Here is a 12,230-nt window from a genome sequence, read left to right as displayed (position 1 = left end):
TGATTTAATTTAGCAAAGGGCATGCACGAGCTAATTCTAGCTTTAATTAGTGCATCTGATGGAGAATATTATACACGGGCATGAGCTAGTCCTAGCCTTAGTTAGTGAAGCGAATGCAGCCGCCAGGGCACTCACTATTTCTAGTGTCTATGATCAGCCAAGAACATTGTTTAGTCCGGAGCAGAGGAGGGTTTTGCCGCGTTTTCAACGGGTGTCTGCGGGGTTAAGAAACCCAGCCCTCTAGCTCACGCCTCCACTTTATGAGATCAACTTCGTGAACAGAAAACTTTATTTCTTTCCAATCGATCGGTTTCGTGAAAAGGATGCCTTTTTCAATCAAAGGGAAGAACGAGCGAAAGCAGACATATATAGGAGACCGGCCGTATGATGCAGCGTTTTCAACCTGGCCAGCCCTAACAGTGGCGGGCAAAGGCAGCCAATGGAACCAACCGCAAATGTGGCAACACGAGTGCTTACCGCGACCCGATCGGCATCTCGCCCGGCATATCGTCGTCTGCCTGATGGGGAGCCCTCTTTTCCTTCCCTTCACTCATGGCCTCTGCAGCTTTGCCTTGAAGTAGACCGTGCCGTCTGTCGGCCTCCTCCAAGAACGAAATTGCACAAATACACAAATATTTGAAGCTGAGGTAACGACAACCCTCGACTCTAGGGATAGTCACTAACGGAAACATAAGTTGCTCTGATTAGTCACTTGATGAGAAGTATGACATGCGGGTCCCTTGCGTTAAGCTCTTTGGGAAATTTGAAATCTTCAAAAATTTATAAAAAGAACTGATTATTTTAAAACAATTCAAAAAAAAATCTGAAAATTAAAAAAAACATGAAATACATTCCAGTAATTCAATCCATCTTTAGTGATCAATCTGAAAGATTTTCAGCCTATTTTCTTTAACATTTTAAATTCTGGGCAATGTTTGCAAGTCAACTCATACATGCACGGGTTGTAAAAAAATGATGGAATTTTAAGACCGCTAGAAAAAATAGACTAATCAAACATGGACTAAACTACAAGACTTTTTCAAAATTTTTTATGAAAATTCTAAAAAATCAGATTTCATGAAACTTTGAAAAAATATCATATTTCTCATTAAGTGACTTATTAGATCAATATGCTGTTTTTTTTTCTTGATGGTTAGTTAGAGCTTAATTTTTTGTTAAAATCCCCTAGAGTTGTGGTTATTTGTTACCTCGGCCCCAACAGTTGTGTATTTGTGCAATTTCCTCTATTTTTTGTAGAGGAAGTCATGATGGCAGTTTTTATTCATTTGGTGGCTTTCGCGAGGCATGGCTTGTGATAGAGGCCTCTTTGTCGGTGGGCAAGGGCGGCGGTGGTTGGTGGGCTTGTCGGCACCAGTGCAGGTTGATGTGTGCCCGTGGTTATGTCGGAAGCTTGGGTGAAGACCATATCTTGACTTGGTGTCGTGACCAGTGATGACGGCAACTACAATCGTCATTCACCTTCCTGAAGTCATCGCTACACTGTTGTCGCACCCCTACCGCGTGTATCCGGTCACACTGCAGCTTCGAGGGGGGCTCTTGATCTTGTTTGATCGAACGATGACGGCGCTTTGGTGCCGTTTTCCCCTTGGGGTCTTCGTCTTTGGAGTTGGGCATCAGTGGGCGGGACCTGTGAAAGGTGACGGTGTTTGCGTCTAGGCTTATGTGGCAATGATGATGGGGGGAGTGTTTTCGAAGACACGGCTATAGTTGAGGTAGTCGGCTCTTCTCCGACGTGTCCGTGTGATCGCCTTAGCTTGTTTGTTGCTACGAAGTCAAAACTGCAGTGGCGGGGTCCCAATGACGTGCGATGACGGGTTCATGGGCAGCATGTGGTCCGTTGGGTGATCTTCCACATCGCCAATGGTGCCTAGTTCTCCTTCATAGTTCTCCGTCAAAGTCAGAGTTAGCAGTCTGGTTGTGGATGACTGAGTTCTGACGCGGATCTTCATATAGCTCCACACTCTCTCTATAGTGTGTGTTGGGTCGACGATTGCCTATGCGAAGTCGGAGTCATTTGCTCAAGGTTTAAGGATGGGCCTGCTAGGGGAGGAGTGATGACGATGTCACATGCGTATTGTCTCAAAATATGATTCATTGTGTTTGATTATTGTATAATTATATTTTCAATTAAATATAAATAACATAATAAAATAGAAATTCTCATGCATGTTTGCATGCTGAGGTGAACCTTTTTCGGGTGAGGCTCACATGCAGAGCTTCCATCAGGAATTATTGTGCAGGGTCAGTAAATGGGTGACATGTGTCCTCGCGGGTCAACACCTCACCATTTAGGTTAGATTTTTATCATGGGAGAGGAGAAGATGCACGGCCCAATTTTCTTTCTTTCTTTCTTGGAGTTGACTCGCACAAAAATGCCAGGCCCAAAAATGTGGCGGCAACTAATGGGTGTCCCACAATCAGAAAGTGATGCTACATTATTGTACCTACCACAATTCTTTCTCTGCACCACTTTTGCAAGTGCAGGCGCAGTTCATCTGCATTTCACGGCTCGTTCGTTTGCAGGGTCCAATCGGGATGACATGAGCGTTATCCATCCACCCCCCAGACACGGCACGGCATCCGGTTCTCCGGCTGCTCGATTGGAATCCCGTTTCTCCGGGGCTTCCCAGATATGCTAAGGCCAGACGGGACCTATATCTGGCAAGCAAAACCACATACAACGACCGAGCCAGGTGACCCGGCAGGCGATCCTGTCTCACACTCACCCTCGGCGCGCATATATTCTTGTTTCACCGCCTCGTGTTGGGTCAAGACTTGACGTTGCTGCATTGCATGGAAGTTGTGAGAATTGGCGTACGTGTTTACGGGTGGTTGCAGAGAAGAAGCGGACAAAGCAGAGCAGGCATAAGGCTGCAACCAGCCAACCAGGCAAAAAGCAAAAAAAAAAAAAAAACCCAGAAGCATGCACAGAAGCATTTTAACAACTGGCAAAGTGGCTCCTCTATTTTATTTTATTTTAATTCAATTTCCTAGTAGGCAACTAGAGCCAAATTGCTTGGAACCTTCTCTGTTCTTTCGCCAGGAACGCTCAAAACCAAGGCTTACTACGTGTCGCTGCATCGCCATTGTGTTGTGCTGGTGCAAAAATGGTCCCTGCTTTCTCATTCTAGATAGGCAAGCTCATATTTTAATTACCCCGTTAACCCACCTTTTGAACCATATGATGGCCGTTGGCTCCAGATCCTTATCTCAGTTTTGAGGCTTTGATGCTCCGTTTCTTCTTTATTTATACTAATAACTAGCACCACGAAACGAACTTAGCCACTGTTCGGGCTCGCAAAAGCCAGATCCTTGTTTATTTATTTACCGAAAATTTACGAAAAGCCAGATCTTTGAGCCGCATAACTAAAACGTACGCGCGCACGCAGGCGGAGATACACAAGAAATCATAAAGGAAAAGAAACAAAAGAAAGGCGAAAACGACGCATTCGGCAAGCGCATCCCGGGGATGCGAGTGCACAAACCGCTTTACGTATTATTCGTGGCGATCGATGGTGCGTGGTTAAGTGTCGTACTACTAGCAGCAGCACTAGTGGCCCTCCCTCTCGATCCATGAACGGAGTGCTGTGCTGCGGCCAGGGCCGGGCTGCCACTCGATCTGCCAGGAACGGTAGCCCAACGGCTGTCCGCCTGCCTCCATCGGCGTCGCCTCAATCATCCAAACTCCTCTGCTTTCCACAAAGCGATCGCCGGGTTCCGTTCGTTCGTATGGCGTCACCTTTCCGACCACCCAAAGCCGGTCGATGAGATGCTGCTGCCACAAATCTAGAGCAACAGTGTTTCCGGGTCTGTGGACAACGCAGAGATAGAGATGCGTGCCATTTGCTTTTGGGTACATGCCCGGCTGCATGGCATGGGTATCTGAAACCTGGGTCTGGTTGTAGTACTAACGAATACTCCCTCCGCATCTAAATATAATTTTTTTCTAGAGATTTTAATATGGAGTACATACGGATGTATATAAACATATTTTTGAGTGCGAATTCACTCATTTTGCTCCGTATGTAGTCTGTATTAAAATCTCTAAAAAAGACTTATATTTAGGAACAACTCCCTCCGCAAACTAATATAAGATTTTTTTAGATCACCATATGTGCGTAAACTTGTTAGATAGTACATGATATTTCATATTTGAAAGTTGAAACAAATTTTGGTTGTACCAACAAATGTAATATAATACTAATATAATATAGTACTCCTTCCGTAAAGAAATATAAAAGCATTTGTTTACAGAGGGAGTACATGTCTAGAGTTGAATCATTTGACAATGATTTTGCTATTTTTCCATGCCGACCGAGAAATAACTATTTCTGAGTTACCCCGAGAACCAAGTGCAAAAGGAAGAGAAGATATTGATCAGACTTTTCTAAGTCGACGGAGCCATAATAATTTTCTTTTGAAAACCCCCATGAGTCTATTTTCTTGATTTGGTTGCCATGTCGTTATTATTTTCATTTTATTTCTCTGCTTTTCCCGGGATTTGTTGTTAGTTGTCAAATAAAGGTGTGATGGAGGCATCTTCCCCTGTTTAACTTGATTTTCTATGTGTTTTAGTTGTCAATTAAAGGTTTTGTAGGGCCACATTCCCTGTACCAATCTTTTATTCCCAAAAAACTAAAGACAAACAGTGCTGAAAGGCGTGTATGATATGCATCTCATCCACCATGTTGCTAGTTTATGTCAATGGATTTGGAAAATCCCTTTATAATCGATTTGGTACCTCAAGAGTTATTGGAATAAAGCGTGTCTACATATACTAGATGTAGATACTAATAGGACCATGATACAAGTAAATTGTGTTAGTATTCAGTACTACCTAACTCAATCCCTTCAGATAAAGACAGGGAATTTCAGCTAACATCATGCACGCCTTATGCTCCACAGGGAGAGGGATTGTGCCTAACCCTTCCCTGTCTAAATAAGCCCTAAAATGCTGTCGCGTCCCTCCTGAATATACCCAAGGTATATGGCAAATCCGATCAAGATCTAGCTTTAGTTTTTCTTTTGGAAATCAGATGCAGGAGATAACAATATACCAAACCACCATGCATGCGTCCTTGCTCGTAGGCTCGACACCATGCTAGTGATCCAAAGTTGGGTTTACTAATCAAAGGACCTGGGATTCCCGAACAAACTCATAGGTGTCGAACTTGCAAGGCCCGAAACATTGTATAACGCTAATCTAATGGCCGAGCCCGAGTTGATCTACTTCACTGGCTCTCTAGTGGCCTAACTATTTCTGTTCGGTTATTCCCACAGTGGCTACACGTCCTGGTGTCCATCATCATCCATCAAGCAGATGTCTTGTCCCTGTGGTGGATCTCATGCCACTCTAACTGGGCGCAAGAGTTTAGTTCTGTCTCTAAGCTAAACTAATGCGGGTGACGAGAAAAGCTAGAGGCCGACCGGGCATCTAGTTGGGCCACTGATTGATGAAAAAAATTAAAGCAGGGTTTGGCGTGGATTAACTGGAATAATTAAAAATGATAATTGCGGTAGACAAGACTACTCAGGCAAGTCAAGTCATGGAATGTGCAAGCATGAGTAAATTAAACCGCAATGTTCTCTTCGGAAAGCAAAGGTTAATTGATGGAGGATTTAAATATAAGGGGCATAGTATTGTTTTGGATATAGTTGGCCCCGAAAGGAGAAAGGTGGTGGTAGTGTGTGTGCGCCTCATGGCCATGTACCAAATCGACAAGACGAAAGCCGCGAAACTCTAGAAAAAACAATGGAGAAAGAAGATGGCTTCTCCCTCTGGACTGAGGCAAACTGGCAAAGCAGGCAGAGCCGCCTTGGCTGCCAGGCTATAAAAGGAAGGCCCTCGCACCAACCCGGCCATTGCCTCCTCCGCTCACCCAGAGCTAGTTAAGCAGCAAGCAAGCCCGTCGAGAAGCGAAACCGAGCCACGATCATCGATCTGCTTTCTGGCTCCTGAGCCCAGCTCTCTCCACTCCCCATCGATCTCCACCGATCAAGCGACCATGCTGCACCATTACCACCATGGCGAAGTGGCCAGCCTGCACTGCCTCTCGCCCCCGAACCCGCCGTTCCACACCCACTACCACCACCCCGGCATGATCGCCGCCAGCATGACGCCCCCTCCGCCCTTCCACTTCTCACCGGCAGCCTACGAGTATGAGGACGAGCCTATGCTGCAGGAAGCGCTGGCTGCCATCGGCAATAACAGCCCGCCCGGCTCCGGCGGGGCTGGTGATGACATCCATGGCCAGACGCTGGCTTCGGCGGCGGAGGAAGAGCGGAGGCGGCGGAGGATGGTGTCCAACCGCGAGTCAGCGAGGCGGTCGCGCATGCGCAAGCAGCGGCAGCTCAGCGAGCTGTGGGCACGGGTGGCCCACCTCCGCGGCGCCAACCGCCGCCTCCTTGACGAGCTCAACCGCGCAATGAGGAGCTGCGGCGACGTCCGCCGCGACAACGACCGGCTCAGCGCCGAGAAGGCCGAGCTGGAGGCCAGGCTCGAGCAGCTCATGCAGCAAGCACAACAGAGCAACAACGCCTCCTCAGAGCCATGCGAGAAAAACACCACTGCTGCTGCTGCTGCCGCTGCTGAATAAACCATTCTTATCTTCTCAATTTAACTACCAGGGTCGTTAATTATTACTGTAGTATACTCAAATAAGGCGTGCGTTGAGGGGTTTGATCGGCTTAATCGTTTCTTAATTTTATTAAGATTGGGGTAATGATACATACCCTTAGCTACGTACTACTACTGCCCATTACTGTCATCTTTTTTGGCAAGGTGCAAGTGGCTAGATGAATATGGATTGGGTGTTACTGACGAGTTGCCATCAGTGGACAAATTATAGTGCAACATGATCATACGGATGATGAAACAAGAAACCGCTCGAAACCAGTGTGTAATGAGAAACCATACAATACCATTGGTTTCTTCTTCCAAAGAAAAAAAAAAGCTTTCCACTGATAATGATGTGGTGACTGACGAGTGGACTAATGGCCTGTACTTGCAACAAAGCTGTATTTCCATGAAAAACAGGGGACCAGATTGTTTGGATTAATTCATGTTATCTTGAGTTTTACCCCCCAAAAATTCAGTGACTGTGTGTCTGAGAGTTGAGACAAACCAGACCCTTGTTTTAACTTCAGCGGAAAAATCTATAAGCTAAATTATGAAATTGCTGAAATCTGAAACAAAGCTAAATTCCCCTAAAAAACAACGCTAAATGATCTCACACGCAAATAAGGAACTGATAATAAGGCTTACGTACCAAATCCAGTGAGCTCATGGAAGATTCAGATATCCCAAATCAGGGTATAAAACAGTTTTGCCATTATGCGCCCTTTCAGTAGCAAGTCTCGAAGATACAAAGTCCTAAACAAAAGTGTGCAGAGTCTTGAATCAAAAAACAAAAGTCAAATTTGTATGTACGTGCCAAGAGTTAATATGAAAATTATGCAGTAACATGGCAGAGAATATAGAACCAAAAACCATACCAAAATAAACAGGATTCAGGTGCATTGCAAAATCTGCAGTTTGCAAGCTGTCATCAAATCAAGTGTCCAAGCCTGCGTGAGCGTGTGAATACAAAATGGAAAGGCATGGACCAGTGCGAGGTGCTCACGTCACAGGGACCCTGCAAAAGTGACCTGAATTGCTTCAAAAAGCAAGAGCTTTGACACATAATATACTTACACGGGTTGGGTGGACAGCCGGGGACAAGCACAATATACTGTCTTTGCGGTGGTGATGATGGAGCTTTCATCTAACAGGACAAGAACAGGAAGGAACTGCATTACCTCAAAAAGCTGTTTAAATAGAGTTAACTTTCGGATGTTGCCTATGTATATCCAGTTCTGTCTATGGTTATGTAGATAAGAATAATTGCTAGCTCAGTGCACAGGTAAATCAGGGAAAGGAAAAGGCAAGTGTTCAAATTTAGACATAAACAAGAGATGAAGGGTGTTCGACGAAGAACCGAGATGACCAATAGTAAACATTACAGTGAAATGTGAATATCACCACCATCAGCATGCTTCCCATTTGGATGTCACAAAATTAAATTCAAAGTGCATAGTGCAATCATTGTTCGCAAGAAATGCTGCTGAAAAAAGATTCGATGAAATGAACCTAGCATCGCCTAATATGCAGGACAGGCTATTTTTAAAAGATAACTTGCATGCCTCAGGTAGCATATACCTTAAGACTTAAGGCAACAAATTGTTCACAACAGATGCTGCTGAAACTGGTTCAACGAAATGAATCAAGCATCGCCAACATACATCTGCTGGACAGATTTTTATTATATGATAACTTGCATGCTTCGGGTTGTTGCATGTCTTCAGGCTTGAGAAGAACATACAACAACCCACTAGCCTGCTGTTATCCCATCAGGTCTCCTTGGATGCCTGTCTCTTGCCAGGTGTTAGATTGTTTGCTGTTGCCAAAACACCTGCATTATTCTTTGGTGAAGCTTCAGCTACCAAAGATGGAGAATCGTTCTTGGCAGAGGAATCTGCTGCTGAAGATGGAGAATCCCTCCTCTCATGGCTCTTCTCTCGGAGAAAATTTACCGGGTTCGCGTACGAACTTGTACATGACCACCTACAAACGAAAAATGGAGATGAATGCTATATTCAAATTTGAGATATTTACACAAAACACAGAAAACACACCTACTTGAACGGATGGTTTCGCCTTCAACAATAGTTTCTTCTTCAAAGATTTTTCCTATTAACACAACAAGGGTGAGGAACTGAACGTTGACATGGTCTAATAGCAAAAAGAAGGGACAAACTTATACTTAATAATAATCAGGAAATGTGAACATAATTATCAGTCATTTACACAAATTTGCAGACTAGCTGCTGTACCAGTGTTCACTACTGAGTTCTGAAAAAGGCAAATATGCAAATTGACCTAAAAGACCACCTCAGTAATGAGATGTCCCATTCCATAAAGTCACTTCTTTTATCCTCTTTTCCCCTGAGAATTCATTTAAGTAGGAGTCTGCTAGTGGACACTAGTAAAGTATATGGGAATTCAAAAAGGAAATGGCAGCTTATCAGAAAATGTGACCATAAAGTATGCAACTATTCTTAATAATTTTCATTAGTATGTTCCCATAACCATAGAACCGTAGTGCTTCAACATGTTGATTGAGTCACTTGTTAAACAAAAGGGTCAATTCACAAAGTGTAATCAATAACCATATACCATGACCATGACTCCTCAGTGCTAAATTGCTGACTAAGTAACATGGCCCCATACTAAGAAACAAATGGATCATTGTCAATATGGAGTGACAAACTAGGCATGAAAATCAAATATAGCATGTACTTGTGCATAAATAATTACAGTCAAAGTTCATACCATATATGCAAAATATCATGTGGGAGATATCATTCATTGGCAAAAAACATAGCCATGGACCCATGGCTCTTGACTTCTTGTTGAAACTTAGGGTTACTGGTAGTAAGTTAGCTAATTGAACAATTAAAATGTAACCTTTGGTAGAGATATTTCAAAATAACGGATCAGATTTTCAGTTATTGATATCTGGCTGACATGTTAATGAAAACGCGCAAGTTATTTCCTTATTACCAGGCAGCTAAACAACAAGACAGGCCATATTTTTTCATTTACAATATGAACCAAGTAACTCACTCGAAATCAGATGAGCTTAAATCAACCCTGCCTCTACATACTTGGAAGTTTTACATTAGAAAATAAATAAGTAGAAACATCATCATATTTTGAGAGCAACCATCAAGATACGACGCCTGATGCAGAGGTTGGGTGCTTATTGGTATGGAGCTCTGACCCCAAGGCTTGCGGAATTTAAAATTCTGGTAGATGTTGATTAGAAACCATGTTTTTATTGACACAATGAAACCTGAATGTTTTTCAATTCAACATGTACTACACAATGTCCTGTTGTCCACTTAATACAATGATATAACTGGATTTAGAAGGCGTAAAATTTGCAACAGAATTCTGCCCTTAACTTAATTGTGGAGCAGATAGCAACTAATATGTAGGATGTTTTTTGTCCTACCCACACTGAAGAAAACTTAAACAATACAACTATGAGGTTTAATTCCTTCTGCTTATTTCATCCATTTTTTTAAAGCAACTTGATACATTGTGAACAAATGGCAACTGCTAAAAGACCAGACGAAAAGAATGGCCTATCTGACATCAAAACAAGTTTAAAAAAGTACAGAATACTAGGTGATTAAATCTAAAAAGGTGAATCTATTTGATGCATGAAGACTTAGACTTCAGAAGTACCTCCGTCAAAAGCCTTATTAGAGAAGTATTTGGCCTTAATGCGAGCTGCAAGTTCAGCTTGGTATCTGTTTACCTTCTGTTCATGCTCCTCGATTTTCGACTTACTGCACATGAGAATGCAAAGCATGTATTCATGTTTCATGATATCTTACAGCAACAATGAGAAGAAGATAAATTCTGTAACAAATAAGTAACTGTGCTCTGTCAAGGATGGGCAAACATGTAGATGTTCAAAATTCATGATCAATTTGGCCCTGAGCTGACGTGGAAGTATCGATTTGTCTTTTTCGAAGCCCATGTGTATTTAGTTTGTCTAAGACTTTTAACGGTGCGAGATTCCCGATATAAAAGGTTCAAATATTTATGGCAAAGAAAATAGTAGATGGAATGGAGGTGGCATGTTCAGATTAATTAGGATATAAAGAAAGTACATGACTGTCTGAAACATAAGAACCAAAGCCTCCTTCATTCTGTCATTGTTTTGCCTTATTATTCTAGCCCTAGGTCTAGTAAAGTTATATGCCACTTCTTCTCCCAAAAAGAAGTAGTATGGCACTTCCACTTGCAAAAAAGAAGCGATATGCCATTTCAAATGATAGTAAACCATAACATCTGAGTGACTTGAAACTAAGTCCAGCACAGACCTACGGAATGGTATCTGCAAGCAAAAATACAGGCTGTCCTTTTTCAAAAGATAGATTCAACTTCACAACTACTCCCTCCGTTCCAAATTACTTGTCGCAGAAATGGATGTATCTATAACTAAAATACATCTAGATACATCCATACCCGCGACAAGTAATTCGGAACGGAGGGAGTATATCAGTTGTGTTCAAAATAATCTGCGCTTACAATTTATTGTCAGGGAAACAATTTACCACGTTACTCTCTTTTTTTCTCTCTCTCGAAAACAAAGCTTGTGTCTCGATGCATTGATAGAATGAATATTAATTACAAGCCTAAGAGTAAGCCGAAACAACCGGCCATTCAAGACAAAACCGCGTCGAATGGCTGACAGACACTCGTTACAACTGACATCAAACGCAATTCTATCCTCATTCACCATGTTACTCCTACATAGTCAAAATTTTAAAGATTAACTTCTCCAGCATGGGTTTTATGTACAATTGTTTATGTACATCTGAATTCTGAAGGATCAAAATTGAACAAAACATAAAGCGCATAGGCATGAAGTCGAAATGGTATCTAGAGAACTCCATATGCTGAAGTGGAAAAGGCAAATTTGGAGGAAAACCATAGAACTGAATGGTGCGCTCCTCCCGTTGTGCACAAAGAACATTGCCGCTTTCAGACATCAAAAGGCAAAATCGACTCACCCCACTGCATCCATTGCAGTTGCAGGTTCGGACTTGACACTGAGCATGGTTCCACAATGCACAGCCGAACGCCGCCGAGCCTCCTGGAAAGTCCGCCGCCACGCGAGCCCGCAAGAAACTGAACTGAACGCGTTGGAGAAAAAAGAACACTCGGATTACCGCGAAACAGAACGCGAGCCAGTTAGGGTTCGTCACCAGCAAACCTACCGATCGACTCCACGCCAGTCCAGTGCAACGGGGGAGAAGAAGTCGACGGCGGGGCTGATGGGGAGAAATTTCTCTGGGGTGGCGAGCTTCGGCGGACGGGGGCGAGGGGAGCGCTGTCGCGGAGGGCAGGGAGGCGGACTGGAGGGTGGGGAAGGCCGAAGGGGAGCGAAGGAAAGTCCAAGAGTCAACTGGGAACTCGCTTGACTATAGCTGGCCAAATGGGCCATGCCAACCAGGCCGGCCTGCGAGCACGCTCGGCACGGCCTGCCATGGCGGGACCTCCTAATCGGCGCCTTCTGCGCCGGTTAGAGCTTCCGGCGCACACGCGCGTGGACATATGGGCCGGCCCATCGCGCGCGACACCATTAATTGTC

At 43.8% G+C, this 12,230-nt stretch overlaps 2 protein-coding genes across 2 annotated transcripts; one reads left to right on the top strand and one right to left on the bottom strand.

The window, feature by feature from the left end:
- Nucleotides 1–5,890: 5,890 nt before the first annotated feature.
- Nucleotides 5,891–6,899, top strand: LOC119301915 (bZIP transcription factor 16-like). Its single transcript, XM_037578906.1, has one exon. It carries the CDS (start codon nt 6,027–6,029, stop codon nt 6,615–6,617), a length of 591 nt encoding a protein of 196 aa, XP_037434803.1. The 5' UTR covers nt 5,891–6,026; the 3' UTR covers nt 6,618–6,899.
- A 1,132-nt stretch (nt 6,900–8,031) lies between these two features.
- LOC119297473 lies at nt 8,032–12,004 on the bottom strand. The gene is made up of 5 exons (XM_037575252.1): nt 11,857–12,004; nt 11,650–11,772; nt 10,313–10,416; nt 8,695–8,749; nt 8,032–8,623 (listed from the first exon to the last, which is right to left on the bottom strand). Exons 2-5 carry the CDS (start codon nt 11,694–11,696, stop codon nt 8,410–8,412), a joined length of 420 nt encoding a protein of 139 aa, XP_037431149.1. The 5' UTR covers nt 11,697–11,772; nt 11,857–12,004; the 3' UTR covers nt 8,032–8,409.
- Between the last annotated feature and the right edge of the window lie 226 nt (nt 12,005–12,230).

The sequence above is a fragment of the Triticum dicoccoides genome, chromosome 5A, assembly GCF_002162155.2.
Source record: "Triticum dicoccoides isolate Atlit2015 ecotype Zavitan chromosome 5A, WEW_v2.0, whole genome shotgun sequence".
In the NCBI taxonomy this organism is placed as follows: Eukaryota; Viridiplantae; Streptophyta; class Magnoliopsida; order Poales; family Poaceae; genus Triticum; species Triticum dicoccoides.
This window is presented reverse-complemented; position numbering and strand designations above follow the sequence as displayed.

Excerpts from the sequence above, each read along its gene's own strand:
- LOC119301915 (XM_037578906.1), top strand. The coding sequence starts at position 6,027 with ATGCTGCACCATTACCACCATGGCGAAGTGGCCAGCCTGCACTGCCTC.
- LOC119297473 (XM_037575252.1), bottom strand. The coding sequence starts at position 11,696 with ATGCTCAGTGTCAAGTCCGAACCTGCAACTGCAATGGATGCAGTGGG. Across the intron at positions 10,417-11,649 it reads ACTGCAATGGATGCAGTGGG|TAAGTCGAAAATCGAGGAGC; the intron begins GTGAGTCGATTT and ends TCTCATGTGCAG. Across the intron at positions 8,624-8,694 it reads GAAACCATCCGTTCAAGTAG|GTGGTCATGTACAAGTTCGT; the intron begins GTGTGTTTTCTG and ends TTTCGTTTGTAG.